This window comes from Episyrphus balteatus, chromosome 3 (assembly GCF_945859705.1).
Source record: "Episyrphus balteatus chromosome 3, idEpiBalt1.1, whole genome shotgun sequence".
Taxonomy (NCBI): domain Eukaryota; kingdom Metazoa; phylum Arthropoda; class Insecta; order Diptera; family Syrphidae; genus Episyrphus; species Episyrphus balteatus.
Genome location: NC_079136.1, coordinates 59,603,914 through 59,627,317, shown reverse-complemented (window position 1 = coordinate 59,627,317; position 23,404 = coordinate 59,603,914). Strand labels below are relative to the sequence as shown.

The following is a 23,404-nucleotide window of genomic DNA, read 5'->3' as shown; positions in this document are numbered from 1 at the left end:
TTAAAGGTCAGAGACCTAAAATTTTAATATGAGCATTAAAAAATGCACACAATTTTTTTCAGAGACGAACCAATTTATAGAGTAGGTACAAAATTTCTCATCAAGAACACAAATTTAAATTCAAACATTCGTTGAAGAATCGGAAGGAAAGAGGCGGAATGAATGCTAATACCTAAAATTAACGTTTTCTAAGTAAATACATATCTTTGTTTGGATATTTTATAATTTCCTCAAAAAAATCAAGTGTGTGGACACAGTCAAAGTTTTCTAGGTACAACATGAGGTGCGAGTTCATACCTATATGATTTTTTAAAAAATTCAAGACTGGGGTCGCACGAACTTGATCTTAGAGTTCAAGTTTATTAAATTTTTAAGATTTTTTATATAGAAGTTTGGGAAATGTAGGTGTAGGGGGAAGTGGTCACCCTTCGTACACGGTCACCCTTCGTACAGTGAGCTTAAAACAAAAACTAAACGGTATTCAAACACGTGCTTACTAGTGTGCATAGACATAGTAGGCGCCGAGCTGCTAGATAAATTTTGAATCCTAAGTGCAACGGATTCGGTCGCCACAAGACTTTTAGTGTTTTTTAGTGCTCTGAGTAATTTTTTTATGTACATTTGATGTTATGTTGTGTTTAAGTTAAGTATGTTTTTGGCTAAACAGTAATGAAGAATTGTTGTTTAAAGTGTTAAATTTGTGTTTTAATTATAATTATTGCAAAATCTCAGTAAATTTTTTCAAAAATCGATTTTTCTGCGTTATGTACAGCTTGGGGAGCATTCGTCCAGTCAAACATGGGGCACATTCGTACGCATACGTATGCCCTGCAGTAAATTTTCTTGAGCAGATAACAATCAAAACACGGAGTTACAGTTTTATTGAAATGAAATTTAAACCTCTATAATAAGTTTTTCGCATTCTATAGTAAATTAAGGTTGGTATTTTTATATATGTAAATAATAATTTGTTTCAGAATCGTCGAATCGCGAAAAATTAAGTTTTTTATTTGTTTTTTTCTGAGTCAAGTTCAATAAATTAATAAATTAATAAGTAATTAAATGTTTTAAAACTCAAATTTGGCATTTGACAAATCAAAAGTTAGTCAAATTAACGTTTTAAATATCCTGTACGAATGTACCCCATGTGCTGTACGAAGGTACCCCACGGGTGGGGAGGATTCGTACAAAAATCTAATCCCAGTAAAATGGCTATAACTATTTAAGCCTTTGACTTAGAAGTGTCAAATTTTTTTGTAAAGTGTAATAATATACATATTACAAATAAAGTCCATTTTCTCGAAATTGGAGTGAGTAAATAAATAACTAAAAAAAAAATAAGTAAAAACTGTACGAAGGGTGACCACTTCCCCCTATCCCCAAAACAAAAAAAAATTTAAAAAAAAACGTAAAATTGGCTTTTTTAAAGAAATAAAACAAAATCTGAAATTAAATTGCCCCTCAAAACAAAGTATGTAGTTTTATTTAATATAATATGAGTGTATTTTAAGAAAAAAATTTTCAAAATCGTTAATTTTTTATAAATATTTTTTTGGAAAAAAAGTTTTAAAATAAAATTGGTACCTATGCCATTTTGTAGAAATCACTAACCAACATCTCAAATCAAAATTTAAAAAAAATTAAATGTCGTGTTTTTAAAAATTTGATTTTTCAAAAAAAAAATTTCAAAAATCCAAAAATTATTTTTTATTAAATTTTATATCTTATTTAGGTATATTAAAATTATAAAAATGCTTTTGTGTCAAAAATTTCGTTGAAATTGAATTAGTATTGAAGCAGATTTGAAAGAAAAGGTTTTATGGCATACCTAATGGTTTCCAAAAAAAAAAATTTCCTCATAAAATAAACCTTGCTAATAAACTAATATCTGAATTTTTTTTTTAACAAAATCGTTGGAGCCATTTTCGGGAAATTAAATTTTTCCGAAATTTTTATATGACAGGTACCCTTATTTATGGTAAAAAAAAAATTAATTCCAAAAAACCCTCTGGAGAGTCTCCAAAAATGCTACATACCAAGTTTGAAGTCAATCCGTTTAGTCTGTAGCTCTTTATACAGACAGACTGACAGACAGACAGAAAGACAGACGGACTTTCGGGACCCACTTTTTTTTGCATGTAAAAGAAGATCTAAAATATTTCTTATAAATTTTATAGTTAATATAGGATAAAAAGGTGTTTAATAAACATCGGTGAACAAATGTTATTATTGTCAATTGAAATCTTGTAACACAAAAAAGAAACAAAATATGCATTGTCTTTTCTACATTTTTTTTATTAATTAATTAATTTATTAAAACACAAATACTGATCTTTAATTTCTAATAGAAATATTAAAAATTAATGTAAATTTAATATTTCTTCTGTTAACAATAATAATAATTTTAACTATATACCTGTAAGATCTATAAGGTCTTTTAAATGCATATTGCACGGCACTAGTTAGAAGGAATAGAAAGATAGAAAAAAAATTTGTTGGTAAAGTGAATTGAGAATACGATGATTACTATCTCATATAATCCCGCGGGTGGCTTCCAAGCTGGGGGATAAATAAAAGAACGCTGAATGTGGTAGAGCTCGAACCCACACCCAGGTTAGCAGTCAAGCACTACATCCACTGCACCATTACCAACTGCAAACAAATCGGATTTTTTTTTACCTCCTTCTCATTACTAATAGTATTAGAAGTGCCAAAAGGATCTTATAATCCTTAGAATTGGCAATTTTCGAGCTATACGAGTATAGGTAAGTTTTGTCTAATGCCAGCTTGAAAGTGTTCTACGCCATTTTAACGAAATTGATTACTAACCCCGTTTTGCCTCAAATAATTTTTGCAATTTATACAACTAACAATTGTTTTACCAAAAATATAACTCAAATGACGCTTATAAGGGAAAAACTGTTAATTCAACATTGAGAACCAAAATCCTTGATTAAGCTATTTAATCCATTTAATGAATGCTATACCTAAATATAATATATTCTATTTTTATACAATACATTTTTGATTTTGACCAAATTTTGGACAAGTTCTTCTTAGATTCATGGATAACATGGATGAAATGAGAAAAAAAAAATCGTTCCCAAGATATGTTTGGAGAAAAAGTAAATAAACTTACACAAATAAAATCTTTTATCAGTGAGCAAAACTAATTTTAGTTCAATTAAGTTTATCTTATCAAACATCATAATTGAAGGGTCCAGGGGAAAAACACAACAAAACCATTCCAGCTCATTTCGAGAAAAACGCATTTCAAAATGTTGTTCTCTATTCAACTTAGTACTAAAAGCACACAATTTATTTATTTTTTCAGAAAGCCTTAAATTTTGTTTTATAAAAGTTAGGATGCCATCAGATAGTACCCAATAAATACTACAAGACCTCATCATTAGTTTATTTTTGGCAAAAAGTGGACATGTGCCGATTGCCCTTAACCGATATGAAAGCTTTTAATGTAGTTACACATTCATTAAATCAAAATAAATATTTTCCAATGTAGATTAGATTCATTGATATTATGTTTTTATCATGAAAATTCAAGAGTGCAATAAACTCTAAGAATAAACACGCAATATTCTTTACCTATGCCCAACCTCTAAAATTATTTAGGTTTAGTCATCAAAATGAAGCAAACTTCTATGCATCTACTTCCTACTTCACCTTAAAAATGCTAACTATGAGAATCTAAACTCCACACTCTATTCTTAGAAAGAGTTCCCCATTAAGTCTGAATTTCAAGTGATGTGAAAAAATTGTAATTCTTACGGTTTTGTTTCAAAGTCATCTAAAGTCAGTGCACTCCAATGGCGATAAGAAAATCTTCTATTTACTTCACATTCGACACAATGCATTTAAACCATGAAGTCTGCTTTAGGTACGGAATTATAATTTAAAAACGAAGCTTAGTTTCCGTAATGGGTGTGCGAATATTGATCAAAATATAAATCATCACCCTAAATTGATGATTTACACCATAAATTCTCCAGTTGACAGCTCAGCCATTAGACATGTATCTACAACTGTACATATAAAAATACATTTATGTATTTTAATATTTTTTTGTCATAAATAAAACGCCTTTTATTGCTAAAAATATTATTATCTGCGAATTTATTTGTTGAAAAATTGGAATCGTTTTTCCCATTTTCTTTTTGGATTGTCCCTTTATCTAATGTATTAAGCTATCGAACAAAAATGGAGAAATGTAATTTCCGCTGGAAAAAAAATCAGCTCATGAATTCATAGAAAAAAAGAAAAACAAAAGTGATTTCGTGCGCATATGAACAGTGCTGTGACTAAAATTCTAATTAAATGAAATTAAATTATTCGTCATTTGTTTAAGGAATGCTGTCAATGTAGATATTTAAAGCTTTGAACGAATTAACCTAAATATTGACATGTTTCAAACCCTGCTACGACTTTTTAAGAACAATTTCTATAGGTAAAAATAAATCAAAATACTGTCCAGTTCTTAGATGTTGCTCAAGCTTTTGACAAGGTTTGGCATGAGGGACTTGAGTACAACTGTTTCCCAGACAGTACTATGAAATATTAAAATCTTACATCTCACACCGATTGTTTAGAGTAAGATACGATCAAGAATATTCGGAATTGAAGAAAATAGAAGCCGGTGTACCACAAGGAAGTGTCCTAGGTCCTACCCTGTATTTACTATACACAAGGGATATCCCAGTTGGTAATCACACCATAATGGCTACTTTTGCAGATGATATTGCAATTTTGGTACCCGACAAATGTGTCTCTAAGGCAGCAGTAAAACTACAAAATGCCGTCGACACAGTCAGAGATTGGACCGAAAAATGGCGTATCAAACTCAATGAAACAAAATCTTCACATATAAACTTTATAAATAAAAAGATAAACAATATTCCAATATTCATTAATAATCAAGCTGTACCTTACACCAATACGGCTAAATACCTTGGAATGACTTTGGATGCAAAGCTAAAGTGGAAAGAGCACATCAAAAAGAAAAGAGAAGAACTAAACTTGAAATATAGAAAAATGTACTGGTTACTTGGTAACAACTCTGATTTATCAACCCAAAACAAAATAATGCTGTATAATCAAGTAATAAAGCCTGTTTGGACCTATGGTATCCAATTATAAGGCTGTACAAAGAAAACAAATACCGAAATCATCCAAAAATTCCAAAACAAAATCCTTCGTGGAATAGTTAATGCACCTTGGTACATAAGAAATAGCGATTTACATCGTGACTTACAAATAAAAACGGTTACAGAAGTTGTTAAAAAATACGCTGTATCGCATAATCAGAGACTGCAAAGTCATACCAATTGTAAAATGGTGTCCGTCTTGAATACAAGAAACCATGTTCGGAGATTAAGAAGAACCAAGCCTCATGAGCTTATGGTCTAAAAAAACATGTTAAAGTATTAAAAGTGATTTTACAAAGTTAAGAAAGAAAAATCTGATGTCGATCTCTTAAGATTGGTCCTGATAAAGAGGTGGTTTTAGTGGTTAAGAGTCCCACACTACTTGGTGTCGAATACTGCCAAGTGTCTTTTGAAGATTTCCTCCTGTAAAAAAAAAAAATACTGTCCACATCACTGTGCGTATATTTGTCTGGATATCTTGAAGCTGGATTTTTATATATCCTAAAAGTATATATATGTTTATAATTTATATCAAATATACTATCCCAATTTCAAGACTCCTATATCCCTTAAAGGGAAACAAAAATCTTCGCCATTGGAAAAAATAAAGGATCGACCAAGAAAACTAATCGAAACGAATGGAAAAGGCCAAAGAGAATTCACATTTAGGGCAGTGCCATAAAAATTGTGTGACAGGATGAAATTTATGGCGAAAGTTCTCTCTTGGGGCTTGGTTTTTTTTTCGAAATGGCGAAAATACATATACCTATATAGCGTGTATGTTATATATATCGATGAAAGAACTTATAAATGTTTTGGGTTCCGATAAGGGTGTGCCTGATGGGTTTTTGGAAATGAAATATCTTTTTGTTATTAAGAAAATATTTGAAAAGAATATGGGTTAACATCCTCAAATATACCGATTCCAACAACCATCATACAAGAGTATAGTGTGTTAAGAATTCCTTTTTTGAGGCAAGTAAACTTTAAGATCGATTTCTTTCATCAGACTTTTGAATAGGAGAGTACAAAAATGTATATTTTATTACTTTTGGATGGGTATAGTTTATATTTAATGAAGTTTGAAATTTTGCAAAGTTTGATCCCAAAAAGACACATATATTAACCGACTTATGGCTGTTTTTTTTAAAACATAGCATATTTTTTTGAGGTTATTTTTTTTTTATCCAATACGAAGCTGCTTTTAAAAAAAAGTGTACCGCTTCAAAGTTGGTTGCATTTAGTTTTACTATAGGTAAATTTGTCATTAGGCTACTATAAATTTGTCATAAAGCTATAGCAAGTGACAAGAGATGCTTGACCGCTATTTCTGTAATATCATGCCAAGAGTTTTCCCGTTTTTTGTAAAACTTCAAATTCATAATTTTTGAAAATACGTCATTTTTATATTTTTTTTAATTAGATAATTATGTACACAAATATTCGATAAAATGAGTCATTTATTACTCAATATGGGGTACAATAGATCTTATAGGTTGCAGTACATCTATACACCCAAAATATCAATATTACTCAAGATTGGCTTTTTATTACTCAAATACATATATAGCCCGAATACTTGTTGTAATTTTCACATTCAAAATTTAATCAAAATCAAATTAATAAAAAAATATGCAAAAAATTCATTCATTATCTTTTAGAAATTTCGTGTTAATCTGTGGCCTAATAAATTTAATTATTTAGTTTAAGGGGGGAAATCCCTCCAGACGACACCTTTTTCACTATTTTTTTATGAAAAACTGAAAGCACTTATTGAAATTTGGAAAAAGACCAGATATTACTGACATTATCAAGAATTGAAAAAAAAATTTTTGAAATGAAAAAAATAACAAAATGGCGGCTCTGGAGCCTTTCAAAGTTGACGCCTCTAGTTTGCGCCGTGCAATGTACAGGTCCAGGAAATTTTTTTCCGTTAGATGATATTAGTACGCATTGCATGAACCTAAATTTATTTTTTTTAAATGAAAAATAAAAATTAGAAATCAAAAAAACGAAAAAAACATGTTTTTTTTACAAAGAAGTAGTTAAAAAAAAATATTTATTGTACAAATTTTATTCAACTTTTAGGTTCATGTTGTGGCCAATGATTTAAGGAGTAATTTGCTTCAAATTTCAAGTCGATAGCTTCATTAGTTTTTGAGTTACATTGCACGGCGCAAACTAGAGGCGTCAACTTTGAAAGGCTCCAGAGCCGCCATTTTGTTATTTTTTCATTTCAAAAAATTTTAATATCTTGTCTTTTTCCAAATTTCAATAAGTGCTTTCAGTTTTTCATAAAAAAATAGTGAAAAAGGTGTCGTCTGGAGGGATTTCCCCCCTTAACGTCTTTTCCAGGACATCACTGTCTTTTTAAAGACTCTCAACAAAGACCCAATCGCTTTCTGTTACAGTAGTAACACAATGTGCACAAGGTTTGAGAAAAGGTTTATAAAAAAAAACGGTCACTGTGGTGTATGAGTATTTTTTTTTTCGTACAAATTTTTTTTTTTATTTAACTAGACACTCTTTACTATATTTTTTTCAATCTTAAGTTCACAAACGTTCCGAAAATTTCCATATATTTAATTAATTTGTTAAGGTATTATCAAGCTACATGGTAGGTAAATGTTATGAAAGTAACAATTAAACGACTGATATTCTATCAACATACTTTGTTGTGTATAGCCTCTATACTATAGAGTCTAGTTAATAGTTATTTTGTAACGAAAGACAACCTTTTTCTGTGAAAGAATCTTGGTTTGCTAATCAACAAATTCTTAATTGTTGTAATTTTTATTAACATGGCTTAAAATTCTTATCTTGATGTTTTAATTCCTAGAAATACTAAGCAAAACAAAAGGAAATCAAATTAAATTTTTAACCATTACATTCGTTGCTTTTCATGTCTTATTCGACCTTGTTATTTTTGTTGTTGTTGCTAACCAATTACCTACTTCGACTTTATACGGCATCACAAAACTAACCTATCATTACAAGAAATAAAAAATGCCAAACTCAATTCTTCTTCGTTTTTACTCGTCGATTTTTTTCTGTTATTTCTTCTGTAGTAAAATAAAACCAACGACTGAACACTTTTATTGCTCTATACGGTGCATAATTCAGGAGTTAGCTGTACACATTTATTGAAGCATGTAATTATAGGTGCTTATATACAATATACCTACATGAATGTAAATATGTACGTACCAGGAAGGCTTCACGAAGTATAGGTAACACCATACCTATAGAAGATGTTATAAATCAATAAAGCTATCACTTTAAATGGCCATTGAAATTACATAAATATTTATAAGACCTTATAACACCCTATTTTTTTGGTTGGGTCTTATAAAATATCGAAGCAATTACATATTTAAAGGTTTTTTTTTGGGGGGAATTTGATGGATTGACTTACACTTTGGGGTATCATAAAGAGTCTATTTAATTTTTCAACTTTTGGTAGTATTTGTGGGCGTATGACTAAAATATATTTTATTTTATCTAAAATATGATATCTCTGTTTGAAAAAAAAACCACTTAGCTCGACGGCAATAAAACAGAAAAACCTATTTAACAGCATTATAAGATTAGGTTTTATGTGTATATAGGGTACGTACTATAGCGACGATTTATATAGCTTTTCCATCACATCGACTTAGTCCGACGACCATCACTTAAACAAATTTAAATCACAGGGACCTATCCAAAGTCGTTCGTTAAAAACAAAAAAAAAACAATCCCATGGATACAGCAAACTTACACATTTATATATGTACATGGATCCAATACAGTATGGAATAGCCTCTGAAATACCGGTCTGAGTTCGAGTATAGGCCCCCTCATCCCCATTCCAATAGCCCCCAACTTCAACCCTCTCTCGAACAAACAGAAATCAACTCTGTATGCCACCAAACACAAATTATATATATTGTATACCTACCAGTCAATCTACCCAGCAAAAAGTATCTCGATACTTTTACGGAATTTTATTTCTCCGTCGAAAATCACAACGTTTACTACACCATCCGGCGGTTTTAGTACCGTCGTATAAGTTGTTCGAGAAAGAGTGTGTTCATTTGCTATTGGCTGGGCAGTGAATTGGTCATCTTTGATTGACTTAATAAAATTATGTGTATACAGTTTTTGTTTGTTTCTTTCTGGATGAGGTCTCAAATGTTTAAGTCAACATGATTTTTTGTTTGCCTTCAAATGTAATCAGGCAATATTGGTAAATCATAAAATTATAAGAATTTGGCAAAAAAAAACTCGGAAATAACAGAAAAAATACACGCCATTTTATGTGCAATTTAGCAACGGATATTATACATATATCAATAAAAAACAAAAATTCATCTCAATCATTTTCAGTGTTGCCCAGTGTTATATATTTTTTTTATATGAAATTGTGTTTGTTTGTTTTTTGTGTGTATTTTTTAACTCATTTTGCTATCATAAATGATTTATTAATGCGAAAAAGAAATTCTGTGGTGGCTCTTTTCTGATTGATTGATTTACAATTTGTAAAAAAAAAAATTGTTTATGACACTTTTTTTTGGATTCGAGAAAATAATATATTTCTGCAAGTAAAAATAAACCTATTCAACAAAACTCCTTTTGAGTCATGAGAATTAAGTGAATTTTTGTGTGCGTTTTGTTTCCAATTTTTGTTGTTAAATTAAATTTTGATGTTCGACGAGATCTATATGCGATTGAAGAAGTATAGTGTGAGAGGTAAGTTTTTTTTTTAATATACATATGTAGGTCTTTTTTTTTTATAATTTAGGTATATAATCATTAAAAAAGATACATAAATAGAGTAAGACAATACAGAAAATACATTTTTGGCAATTAAGACTTACATTTTTCATGTCTAAAAACATTTAAGGATGTAGGTACAAATTAGTTATTTAATAAGGACATAGTTCGGGATAGTGAAAATTGATAATTCTGAATCCAAAAAAAAAAAAAATGATTCATTGTAAAGATTGTTTCCCAGCTGAGTAGCTTTGTCTATTCTGTAGAAGAAGACCTTGCATCAAATGCGATAGTTCTGATTTTTCCGAAGAGTTGTTTAAAGTTATGGTTATGGCCCAATGAACATCCTCATTTTTTACCGACTTCCAAAAAGAAGGAGGTATTCAATTCGTCTGTATTTCTTTTTTTATATTTGTTATACCTCATAACTTTGGACTGAGTGAACCAATTTTTATAATTGTTTTTGTATTGGAAATCTGATGCCTGCAGTGTGGTCCCATTTCAATTTCTTCCAGTTCTGATTATGAGAAAAACCATAAAACCCATTTTTGATCCATGGAAGTCGGTTTTGTTTTATTGATAACAATGGTCTGCAAGGAAATCCTCCTTTTAATAAAACTATACTTTGCTAAAGGATTTTTGTATGCTGATTCCTAATCCGAAGTCAGAACTGGTCTAGCACATCGAATTTTAAAGAAATTTTCGCTAGAAAATCTCAAAAACCCATTTTTTTTTGCTGTTTTCGAAGCAATACTTTGGGATAAGGTAGGGTAGAGTTGCCTAATTTTGGCCGTCTCCAGTTACCGGCCACCTTTCGAAAAATCGCTACACAGAGAAAAATAGACCACATAAAATAGAACAAAAACAATAAGATTTCTCTATGGTTTTCATCCAAGAAGGAAACCTTATTAAAACAATCGGGTTTTCCTTTTTGTTTTAAAATCTGCAAAAAAAAAAAAAAAAAAAGATGACCAGGCTGGGAATCGAACTGGAGACTTCAAATCATTAGTCGCCCACCTTACCACCTGAACCAACCTGCCATGAAAATATTGATCGCGATTTTTGTTCTAGTGCTAAGTTGCAAAAAAAATCAACTTTTCAGTCAAATTTTAATAAGATTTTCTCTATAAAAATAATAAGAAATCTCCTTAAAAAAACCTTATTAATCGTTGACTTTAATAAGATTTCCTTATGAAATGTATGGACGGTAAAACAATATGGCAATCTGTTAGTTTTTAGCGGGTCATATTTTTCTCTGTGTATTATTAATGATTTCGTAGGCTTTATTCCAAATTTTTATTTCTACCTATGCTGTTTTCTTATAATGTTAGAATAGCATTAGAGTGAAGTTTTGGAATAAAGTCTACGAAATCACTAATAATAGCGTTTTTTTCTTTTAAATTTAGTTTTAATCTTCTAAATATCTCTTGTAATTCTCCGAGATATCCATAAAGAAACTGATCTTAAAAATTCATATTTCTTTCGTCCAAGAATAAAAGTATACTTTTCTAATGGATTTTAGTGTGCCGATTTTGAATCCGAATTCAAAAAAATTTCGGTCAGCTCTCGTTTTCGAGTTATAGTAGTTTGTTTGAGATTTTCTAAAAAAAAAACTTGATATTGTGATCCTTTAATGCATAAATCTAAAAATCCTGACGTGATAGAATTTTTTTTACTTCGGATAACTCAACACAACAAAAACCATAAGAAAAGTATAGGTACATTTAATTGTAGGAGAGACAAATCTGAATAAGATATTTCTAAATAGAAAAATAGTATATTAAATTACAAAACACTTATAAATTTGTTTCTTTTACTTTTCTTTACATATTTGACTTTTTAAATATAACGGGCGTTGAGATTTTACATTTTCCTTAATTAAGGTGTTTTTGTTCATTTGAGATTTACTAAAAGCTGCAGGATTTCAATATTTTTGCTGTTTTTGTCAATTAGTATCTTAAAATGTGTGTAAACTTTAATTAATAAATTGGTGTCATATGATAGATCATGTTATAAGAAATAAGTCTTCCAAATTTGAGCTGAATACGAATAATAGTTTTATTTTTGTACAAGGTCAACCGAATCTAAAAGGGTTATTTTCTACAAACTGCTCATATTTTCAAAAATCATTAAACAAAATGGTAGGTACGTGCTAGAATTTTTCTGAAACCAGAAAGGCACGCAAATCAGAACTTTCAAAAAAAAATAGCATTTTTCAAAATTTCTGATTTCATGGGCAACTTTAAATTCGTGTTTAGCTCCAAAAAATTATAAAGTTAATCACCAAAAATATTAACAATAGAAGCAAAATTATAGAATGCAAAGATGACGCATCCTATAGAAGTTATCCTAATCCCAAATTTAAGGCCTGATTCCTGAGCATGTTGCTAGTTCCTAAAAGTTGCTAGAGCAAAGGAATACAATATTATATTAATGCAAAAAAAAAATTATTTAAATCCTTTTGGACAGCAAATTACGGGAAAACGGTTAAATGAACAGGAAAAATCTGTGAGACTTGTTTAAATCGTTATTAATACACTGAGGAAAAAGATACCATAAAACAACGTAAAATCAATGAAAACCACATTGATCTTACTATTATTCGGAATGATTTTGCGTTGAAGATGAACATTTTAAAATCAACGTGGAAAACTGGTTATTTTTGTGTGGTTTCGTATCTTAAAGCAACATAAGACGTTTCAACTTCAATTTATTTTTTTCCTTAGTGTACCTACTTGTTCGAAAAATACAAAAAAAAAATTAAAATAAGTAGGAGCCGTTTATGAACGTAAAAGTTCTGTTTGGTAGTTGATCAGATGTTAAATAACATTAAAATATAAAGTTATTAGGTGTAGTTTTTTGGTCCTCGTAAGGACCGTATACGTTTATTTTTGCGGTTTTCATGGAAAAACGATAAACTTTAAAATGCTTTCTCTAGCATTTGAACACGTTAATCCATCATAGAAATGCTTCTGTTATTCAATATGACTGTTAATTTTGTTCAAAAAATTTTAAATTTCCGTTTTTCAAATTATTTTTCAAATTATTTTAAAAATTATTTTTAAATATAATAATTTTTGTTAGTTTGTTTGTGGTTTGAGTTTATTTTCAACTTTCAGTTCATAGAGGTCAATGTGATTTAAAGCAACTTTTGAGATTTTTTTCACCTTGCAATTTTCATTCTCGTTTAATATTGCATTTCCATTTAAAACTCGGTGCATAACTTATTTCCATTTTCAGACATTGCAAACTCTCGTCACTACAAGAAAAGTTTACCAACATTCAATTAATTAAATGTCAGTGATTGTAAGCAAAGGCAATATGGTGTCAGGGACACCCACATAGTCAAGTGCATTTTTTTTTATTTTCGGTTATATTTCATGAAACTTAGTATATTAATAACACAAAATCTATAAAGATAGCTTACAGTTATGTATGTACATCTCCTTATATGAATACAAAAGTAAAAAGAATGTTCCAACCTTTGCAACGGATGATATGTACCATTAATGTTGATTTATTGTAAAATACCATATGTTTTATACGCTTGGCTTATATTTCTACAAGAATTCCAATGGCTGGTGGTATAAGCAAGTGTTTTTTTTACAAACCATAGTTGCCACACCATTTGGAGGAGTCATTTTGAGATAATGAAGTATGAAAACCTATAAAACAGCAGGAGTTCCACGATGCACAAAGACGATGAGACTATATTTATATACATACTATCTACCACTTTTATATACCTACTACCTAGCAATGTATATATATTTGTATATATTTAGATATATGATACCTCGAGAAGAAAATTAAAAACAGATTGGATTTTTAAATTAGTTCATTCCTTGGGGCGTAGATATGTTATTTCAGCGGATTTAAATTAGGTATCTCTTTCGTACATTTTTCATCCTTTCTTCTAAGGACCAACATTTTAAAAAAAGATATGAGATAAATTTAAATCGATTTCACTTATAGATTGTCTTTGATGATTCCGAAATACAAATAGTTTTCGATCAATTAACCCTTTTCTATGAAAAAATATTTTTTAAATTGTTAAGAGTTTTATCCATATAAGGAAATACATAATATGTATGTATGCGCGATTCCTGTTAACAAAAATAATAAAAATTTGATATGTTTTTTATTTTTTCATATTAAGTTTGAGGTTAAAAGACTGATAGCTATATTTTTAAACTCAGGAAAAATAATATTTTTTGTTTTATTTAAGAAATTCGAGAAAAAATAGATTAGGTAACATCACCAAGAAAACTGCTAATTCATACCTACTAGTAAAACAAAATAACATAAACTTAAACTCAAGCCATTAGAACCATTCAAAAACATATAACATAATGCATAATTTCTTTAATGCATAAACAATATCTATAATCTCCTTAATTTGATTCAAATCATAAAATAAATTATATATCAATTGATTCTTTGGATTTTTAATCGATCAATTATTTATGCTAATTGAATTAATTGGTAATAAGTAAAATCATAATAATATCGGGTCAAAAGAAAGTTGTTTTCATATAGACTTAAATTTTTAAACTTAAATATATGAATATTCATTGCATAGAAATTTATTATGCGGATCATCAATTATAATTTAAATCAATGATTAATGCTGGCAGCATTTCAAGCTGTGATCAATTAAAATAAAATTATAGAATAAATTTATTATTAAACAGGATGCTAACGTCTAATTTAAAAAGAATTTTTTTTTTTGTTTATATATTTAAAGTCTCATTAGCGAATAGTGAATATAAATTATTCCTTATTCCGTTACCTTTGTTGAATTTTGAAATATTTAAGCCTAACAAAAACCAAAAAAGCAAAACCAAGAACAGAAAATCTTAAGATATATTTCTTTAGATTAAAAAATAAATAGAATTCCTGAAGAAGAGTGTAAACACACTCGAAACGTCGGAATAGAAGATTAGAAATTAAAACTAAGTAAAAAGACCTCAAGCCCACGTAGAATTACATATTTAATAGTGAATATATATCTACATATAGGTACTAGTAGGGTGCCCCTTATTTTGAACACGGTTGAATTTTAAAATGTATATGGGCTCAAAAGTTTATTTATTTTTATATCTTTTGTATTCGTTTCTTATAAACTTACTAGATTAGACTACTACTTTGAGCTTTCAGATTCTAAGCCTTTTCTGAATTAAGTTCTAGAAGCTCGATTTTTCGAAATATTCCAATCTAAAATGTAATTTTACAAACAACTTCACGTTGAATTTAATTTTAATTCGTTTTCCTACACTATTTACACTATTAAAAGAGTTTTTTTTTCCTGATTTTAAAACGTCCCTTACTTTAGCGAAAAAAATTAATCTCAGTACATAATTATTGAAGCTAATTCAATGCCAATTTGTTGCGCAAACCAAAAATTTGTAGCTTGCATGATTTTGGAGTTATTGAATTTTCCAATAAAATAAGTCTGAAGTTAGCGGACAAAATGTGAAATGATAAAAAACCATATAGCTTTTGCTGACATCAAAATTTTTAGCTTTTTAAATGCTTTTAATTTCACAACCCAACCTTCGTTTTTTGGTTTTCAAAATTTCGCTAAAATAAGACTGAAGTTAGCGAGAAAAATTAGGGAAATAATTATTTTTAAATAATATGTAGTAGCTAGTTAATTTTTTATTTTAACTTAAAGTTTCATCAGAAGTGCACATTTTGGTTTGATCAGGCAAGTGGAGAATTTTTAAAGAATATATTTACATATTTTTGTTTTCTTTTGCCAGCAAATTTACCTTTTAATGTACCTTTGTTTAAAAAAGTTAGCTCAAAAGTATACTTTCAGAAATTGAAAGTTTAGATACCTACTTTTGAGCAACAAATTAGCATTTAAATTTGGAACACCAAAAAAGTTTACTTTAATATTATTTACCTATCTTAAAGGTAATCTATAAAATATTTTACATAACAAAATAAAAAAAATGAGTTGACTATTGTAATGGAGTTGTGCCATTAGTAACGGATTCTTGCAGAGGAGTTAAATACAAGCATTTTGTACTATCTGAAGGGGGGTCTAACTCCCCGCGTTTAGGAGGGAGGGGCAATTTTCTAAAAAAGTAACTCAAAATAAAAAAAAAATTATTTAAAAACGACGGCAACACCTACAGTTATGAGTGATACATTTTTCAAAAGGCAGAATATTACACTTTATATTAGTTTTTAAATCAAGTTATTTTAATCAATACTTTTTGAAATAATCGATTTCAAAGTCAAATTTTGGGCAAAAAAAGTTGAAAATTAAACTTTCATTAAACCAGACCAAGATTTTCTTACTAAGCATACTGAAAACTACCACTGTACGAATTTTCAGCCTTAAAAGAGCTACCTTAGTCAAATGTGCCACTAGCTCTTGGACTATATCTCTACATTTAAAAATATGTGACTATTAAGTAGTTTATCATATCATATTTCTTTTCCAGCAAGAATTTGAGACTTAAAATTACACAGACAAATCTAGATTTATCTTTGATATTTCATTTATTTTACTATAGCAATTCCACTAATCATTTCGTCAATTCAATTAAATTCAATTTCTTTTAGCAATAAAGTAATAAATCAACAAATACCCGTCCACCAGAGTTTCATTGCAATTTATACTTTAACCACACATGACTGACTCTTGCTACTGGAAATTGCTTTTAAATTAGTCCAACAAAAAGTCAGCTGCTCTCTGTTAAACTTAAGTAGGGGAGAGTGGGGCTAAATGTAACAGGGGTAAGAATTAACAGCTAAAAAAAGCGATGTTCCTTTCAATATTAAGAAACGCGTAAAGGAGAAAAATGCTCAATTTTTGCATATCTACCGGCACATTTTCTTCAGATGAAGATTAGACTACAGGGTGAGAAGTTACACTAGTGGTGCCCAAAAAATGCATGTTTGTAACTTTTTTTTTAAATTTTATTTTTGGTCTACCTCTTTACCCGAAAAAGATAGAGTGCTAAGTGTTTTTTTTGTTATATGCAACTGTGTTTTGGCTCGAATTGCGTGTATATGTTATGTCTATATCAGTTTCGCTTTTTTTTTTAAATTGATTTTATGTGCCAAATTTCATGCTGGGGCTAGTTGTAACATTTTTCCGGGGCAAGTTGTACCATGTAAAAACCTACCTATACTGAAAAATTGTTTACCTAATATAATTAACAACCCTGAATATGAATGCTTGTAATAGAATTTGTATTTATTTTGAAATTGGAAACACATTTTTGAACCACCACTTGAATTCAAAAAGCTTATAAAACAATTTATGAATTCGAATAACTTTTATTTAAGACTACTGTCAAATTTTCTCTGGAAATCTTGGATTTGCTCCACTTTTTACAAATTTGCACCAAAATTTCATGACTGAGGTTTGTTTTTATTGTTATTAATTAAAAATAAATAAATATAAACAAATAAAGATATTTTTCTCTTATTTTTAGTTCTTGGTACAACCTACCCCGGTATGTGTTACACTTTGCCCCGTATGTGGGGTAAGTTGAAACAACAAGATTTTTTTTTTAGAAGCTTTATTTTTCAACATTACCGTTATGTTTTGCTAAATTTTTATGATGAATCTTGGAGCTAAAACATGGGTCTTTAATTTAAAAAAGGTCTGGTTGACCCACTTTCAAATTTGTAGGAGAACCATCGATTTTAGAAAAAAGTGTTACATTTGGCCCCACTCTCCCCTAACCAATATACTACATATAGCTGATGATATATTTTTTTTTTCTATAGATTTCCTTGCACACAAAAACATCACATATCCAAAAATAACAAAATAAATAAGATTTTCGATTTATACAACAACAACCACTACCAACACACCCATATACGAAAAAAAAAGAAAAACTCATAAAATCCGCATGTTTTCCTTTTGGACTTTATTTCGATTTGATTAGTTTTCTAAAAGAAAAAAAAAAAAAACTGCCAACATTTTCTTTTTATTTCTCTTCACTGCTCGACGAAAGGAAAAAAAGTCATAAATTTTCTTTCAAACAGCCTGCGTTTGACATCTCAAAAAAACATCCATCAGACTCCCAGAATCTCTATACTAAGATATTGGATCCGCATCACACTAAAGAGTATAAAAACCAATTTCGTAGGGCAAAAAATGTGTCTTGGCCTTGGAAAAAGAAAATTTCGCAGCCAAAAATTATAAGGGTTGGTGTATATCTACACATTTACCCTTGCTTTGTCCTTTTTTTGAAATAAGAATATCCATAAGATTACAATCCCAGAGTTTTCCCGGGCTCACAAACATTTTACTAATACATACTTATTTTTTGACTCAAAGGTATAGAAAAGGACATGAAGGTATGATGAAAGCACTGGGTAAAGCCATCAAATTTCCTTCCACCATCATCGTCATTCAGGCACAGGGTTAGCACCATAAAAACCCCAGAAGATCCATTAAAATATTTTTTTGGGGTTGAAATTTAGGTATAAGAAATTTTCTATACCTACCCAAGTTGTCGAACCCTTATATTTTCTCAACAGCAGAAGTTGGTAGTAGTAACAGAAGCACGTAATGGCCGAAATGAAAGATGGACTTTCTTTCTAAGAAGTTTCCGTTTTCTACTCCCTGTGGCTACCATTAAATTCTGTACGGGGAGGTGAAATGTACATAATTTATCTTCTGCTTAGCACTGAATTTTACCCACCTCCACCCCTCGCCTGCAAATCAACCCTTCAGCCATTTCATAAGGAATATTAGGATACCTACCTACAAACATTTCAGCAAGCATAATGGTAGCTCAGAGGGTTTTATGTTTTTTCCAAGCTTAGGAATACAGAATTTTACATTTATCGTATATTTACCTAAGGCACACTCTTTTCACACATACACTCAAAGAATTCCTTTATCCTATACAAACGAAAAATGAACGAGTTTATATACAAAAATAAAGGCAAAAAAGGAACCGAAGAAAATAAACATGGCAGCTTGTTTATAATTTGTTATTCCATTCTGGGTTTACACATTATGTAGCTATATGACTTCTCTCTCTCTCTCTCTCCTTCTTTTTCTCTATTTCTCTCACACACACATACTGGCACATAAAACAGCATTTTCCCATTCCGAATTATCTCCAAAAGGTGGCACAGCCACACAACGAAAAAGGAAAAATCTATCAGAGCTCGAGAGTTTTTCACAATAACGTTTTATGGCATTCGGTCATAAACTTGATTGTAGTGTGTGCGCGGGCCAAACGGCGGCAGCTTATATTTTTCTGGTAGCCAATTTTGATTTTTTCGAACTAACTACTTTCTATAAAGGAATACAAGATACTTACCAATACTCTATAACTACTCATAAACTGTATTTTTGTTTTCATCTTATTTTTGGTTATTGTTTTTTTTTTGCAAAACAAAGAAATATAACAGCAGGAATAACAATAATAATTATCTTTCATTGTTTCATGGCCATAATCGTTAAGTCTTTTGAATGCAGTTTTGTGTGTCCTTGTTTTGTGTATCTTTTGTGGTAGTTCAAAAATTTTTGACAAAAACGTTTAAACATTTTCGAAAGGTGTGAACTAATTTTCTTAAATTGTATTACGTCAAGGCCCAATTTGAAAACAAAAAAACGACAAAAAACTGACGCATGCATTTGTATAAGATGCCAATTTATGTATTTATATGACTTATTTTGTGTCGTGTTAACGTAATTAGATTGATGTACTCATTGAGACGATATTATACGACTTCAACGACGACGGCGACGGTGATTAAATTGCGGTGCAATTCAGTGGTTAGTGCCGATAAATTGTAAAAATTTTTAAAGACCAATAAATATAAAACTAAAGTGAGTGAATGAATAAAAAAAACCTACTTACTATAAGAAGGAAGACGAAAAAAATAAAAACTCAAAAAAGAAACTAAAAAAAAAACTGAATGATGATGTGGCAAACAGTTTTTCAAATGGATTGGTGAATGAGTATCAATAGAAAGGTATGCGCAAGTGGTTTCTTGTTCTAATTTGTATGAAGTTATATTTAGTGGATTATTGGCATTAATGAGATAATTTAATAAGAATTTATTACTCTTTGGTTTCATACGTTTGGTATTTATATTTGCTTTAAATATAGGAATAATTTAATTTTTTACTGACATACCTACCTGGCATTTTAATTTTATTGACCTAAAAACATGTCTCCTACAATTTTTTAGTAGGTGATAAAAAAAAAGGACACTGAATAATATAATTATTATAAATTCAGCAATTTATTTATTTAGTTCTAAGTAAATATTTAAAATATTTTGATAACATTCATCTTTAATATATACTTGGTCCTTATTTCAGTTCAGTAACCTTTTGCATCCAAAAAATTTAAGCAATATAGAGGAATGCTTTTTAATTGGACCTAATTTGCAAACATACAAATTACAAAATTTCAAATTAATTTTCTTAGAACCTATTACATCCATGGTTGCAACTGGTGAAAAAAAAATTACTACCAAAATTCCCCAGAAATCCTACCAAATCTCGAATTTTTGTTTTTAACTGATAAAATGATTCAACATTCCAAAGCGGCAACTACATTTAAGGTATGTACTGTACATTACAACTATAAAGGCCACTTTTTGCTAGAATTGCAGAGAGAATAAAAATGAAGCAAAACGAAAAATAAAATAAAAATGAATTAAAACGAAGAAAAAAAGGTTAATTTCTAGGTTTTGATAAAAAAAAAAACATTACGAAGATTTTCTGATGGTCTTCCGAAAATTTCGTTGCTTTTGTCATTTCAAAACTTAAAATTGGTATTTCAAAGATCTGAAGTTCTGAAGTTTTTTTTTAAAGCGGAGTGATCGAATGAAATTAAAAGTTGTAGTGACCCGAGTCGAACAATTGGGACTATTTAAAACCTATTTAAAGTCCAACTATTCTCTGTTTAGATTTAATAGTCCCTAAATATCACCTATTTTGTAAAGGAAATAACCTCTACTTAAGACCTCAAACAGTCGGTTATCGGAAAAAATCCCATTTTGGGTAGTTATCTAGGACCAAAAATATTATCGTTAAACCCTTTTTAGAACCTTAATATTCTACCAAAGCTCATTAAGTCCTATTTATTCTACGTATTTCTAAGACTTCTATAGGCATTTTCCTTCTCATTAGGGTCTAAATATTCTAACTAGGATCTACTAACTCATTTTAGTTGTTAATAATATGAACGTTAAAGTTCAAGTTTAAAATTTGGGCATAATTTTCAATTGAAAAAAAAAAAAATGCATTCGAATTAAAAAAATATTTATTGCTATTGAAAAAAATTTGCATTAAAAAATAAATCAATGCAAAATGTGTGCATTAAATTTTTGTTTTAATATTCGTCTTACAATTTTGGAGATTTTACCATGCATAAGCTACTTCAACTATAGGTATAAACCTAATGTATGGTCAAATATCCAAAATTGAAAGAAATTCGACGGATATTTAAAGCATTGAATTTTTTTTCAATGCATAATTTAGAACAGATAATTTACCCTTTGTCAAATAATGTCAAACAAAAAGAATAACTATATTGATTTTAATAATGCTGACTCCGACATGGTACTTATTGTAAGCCCCAAGTCCCCTTACGTCTACTTACCAAAGATTAAAAAACCAAGAATTTATTTTGCCGCCAAATGATTTTTTTTTTTTAAATTTTATCAAGCACTATTGCAGAGTTTCTCTGATTTTGTTTTCTTTTTTTTTTTATTTGACAGAAAAACTTTTTCGCAGGACAACTGCGTTTTGTTGCTGTTGCAGAAACCGTTCACTCTAAAAATTTGGTGGGATTTTTAATGCATTTGCTTTCCCTTACAATAAAAAAAATATTTATTGCAAATAAAAAAAAAATTATTAAGAAATTTTATTACAGAAAATTAAAAAAAAAATACTATGAAAAAAAAATCAATGAAAAATGTGAGCATCAATTTTTTTTAATAATGTTAAATTAATGTTTAATTTCTTACAATTTTGACTATTTGAACTATTATATTAAATTTTACATATATAAGGCCAAATAGTCAAAATTCAATAAAAAAATTTAAGGCATACATTCTAAGACGGCATTATTAAAATACCACAGCAAACGAACGCGCTTTGAACAAGGTCAGACATGTTCAGAAAAAGAAACACTCCGAACTACTTATTAATTTATTTTTTTTTATTTTCACTAAAATATTAATTTTTTATCTTCTTCACTTTCACTTTTGTTCTTCAAATTTTATTTTACAATTTTTTTAACACTTTTCCTCATATATTGTTTACTTTACGTATACAAAGGTACGAGCACATGTAGAGCGAACGCTGTTTTTTTCACTAAAAAGTACAATGTATGTACCTACATATATATTTTTTATTTTCAATTACTTAATTAAACTTTTTGTTTTCTTTTTATTCAAAAGTTAGAAAAAGCTGAAGAATTAATTTTCTTAACTTTTTAACTTTGTTTTAATTTATTTTTTAATACTTAAACCGATCCGCACTCCCGAACGACCTACTTCGAATGCCATATAAAAGTACCAAGTGGACGAGACAATGGCCAAGGTTTTTCCTGTTTGAGCATGAAATTTTAGGACTTAACTAGCATTTAGAGTTTTGAAAGTCTCAACCTAGATTGAAGAGTACAATTTCAGGGCTTAAACATTCTAGACACATGAAGAACATTAAAAAAGTTTCAGTTTCAATAGATTCAACCTAGCTTAAATAGTGTTAATAGTATCTACCAAGTTTAAAGAGCCTAATAAGTACATAGTAAGGTCTAAGATTCTGGACAAAAATAGAATATTTAGGATTAAACAAGTGTTTTCAGTTTTCAAAGTCGTAAACCATCAGTCGTGAAGGTTTCACAGGAGATACTGAGTTTAGTTAGTATACAAAGTTCTAATTTAGGTTCATTTTAAGATGAAAAGTACCTACTTTAAAAGATTCTATAAAGTATTTTAATTACTAAATTCGTACATAAAGTTCGACTCGGGTGACCTCTCCTCCAATACGAGTTTTGGTACCACAAGGTTCATCAGTTAGAAATGCAAATTTTGGTCAATTTCTGACGTTATTTGGATGAACTTATAATTGAAGTTTTGAAGCTACATTATTTTTTCTTACTAATGCATTGAAATTGCAACTTTTAGAAACAGATTTTGTAATATATAAGAATGAAATTAAATAAATGTAATTGACTGACTTGAGATTGAAGCGTTGAATAGTCATTCTAAAAACTTAAAAATATTAAGTATTTTTAGGTGACTTAAAAAAACCTACCAAATCGAGTTTAAACCTACCAACCTACCAAAGCCAAAAAAACGTACTAAATTTGGTATAATTTTACCAAAACGGCAACCGTGATTACATCTGTTTAGAGCTTGTACAATATTTAATTTTTGTTTAGGTACTAATAAGTAAGTATTTATGTAGGTAATTTATTTATTACTTTTTATTTTAAAACTTAGATATTTTGAAACAAGACATTTATCTATGAAAC

At 29.2% G+C, this 23,404-nt stretch overlaps 1 protein-coding gene across 3 annotated transcripts in view; it reads left to right on the top strand.

Annotated features, from left to right (window-relative positions):
- Positions 1–9,818: 9,818 nt before the first annotated feature.
- Positions 9,819–23,404, top strand: part of LOC129915558 (homeobox protein abdominal-B) — a 91,629-nt gene continuing 78,043 nt past the window's right edge. For 2 of the 3 annotated variants that reach the window (XM_055995162.1, XM_055995159.1), the window contains exon 1: positions 9,829–9,890. In XM_055995162.1, coding sequence (XP_055851137.1) covers positions 9,845–9,890 — 46 coding nt within the window. In that variant the 5' untranslated portion in view covers positions 9,829–9,844. Of the gene's footprint in view, positions 9,891–23,404 lie in introns of all 3 variants that reach the window. The other variant, XM_055995160.1, reaches the window with a different exon arrangement.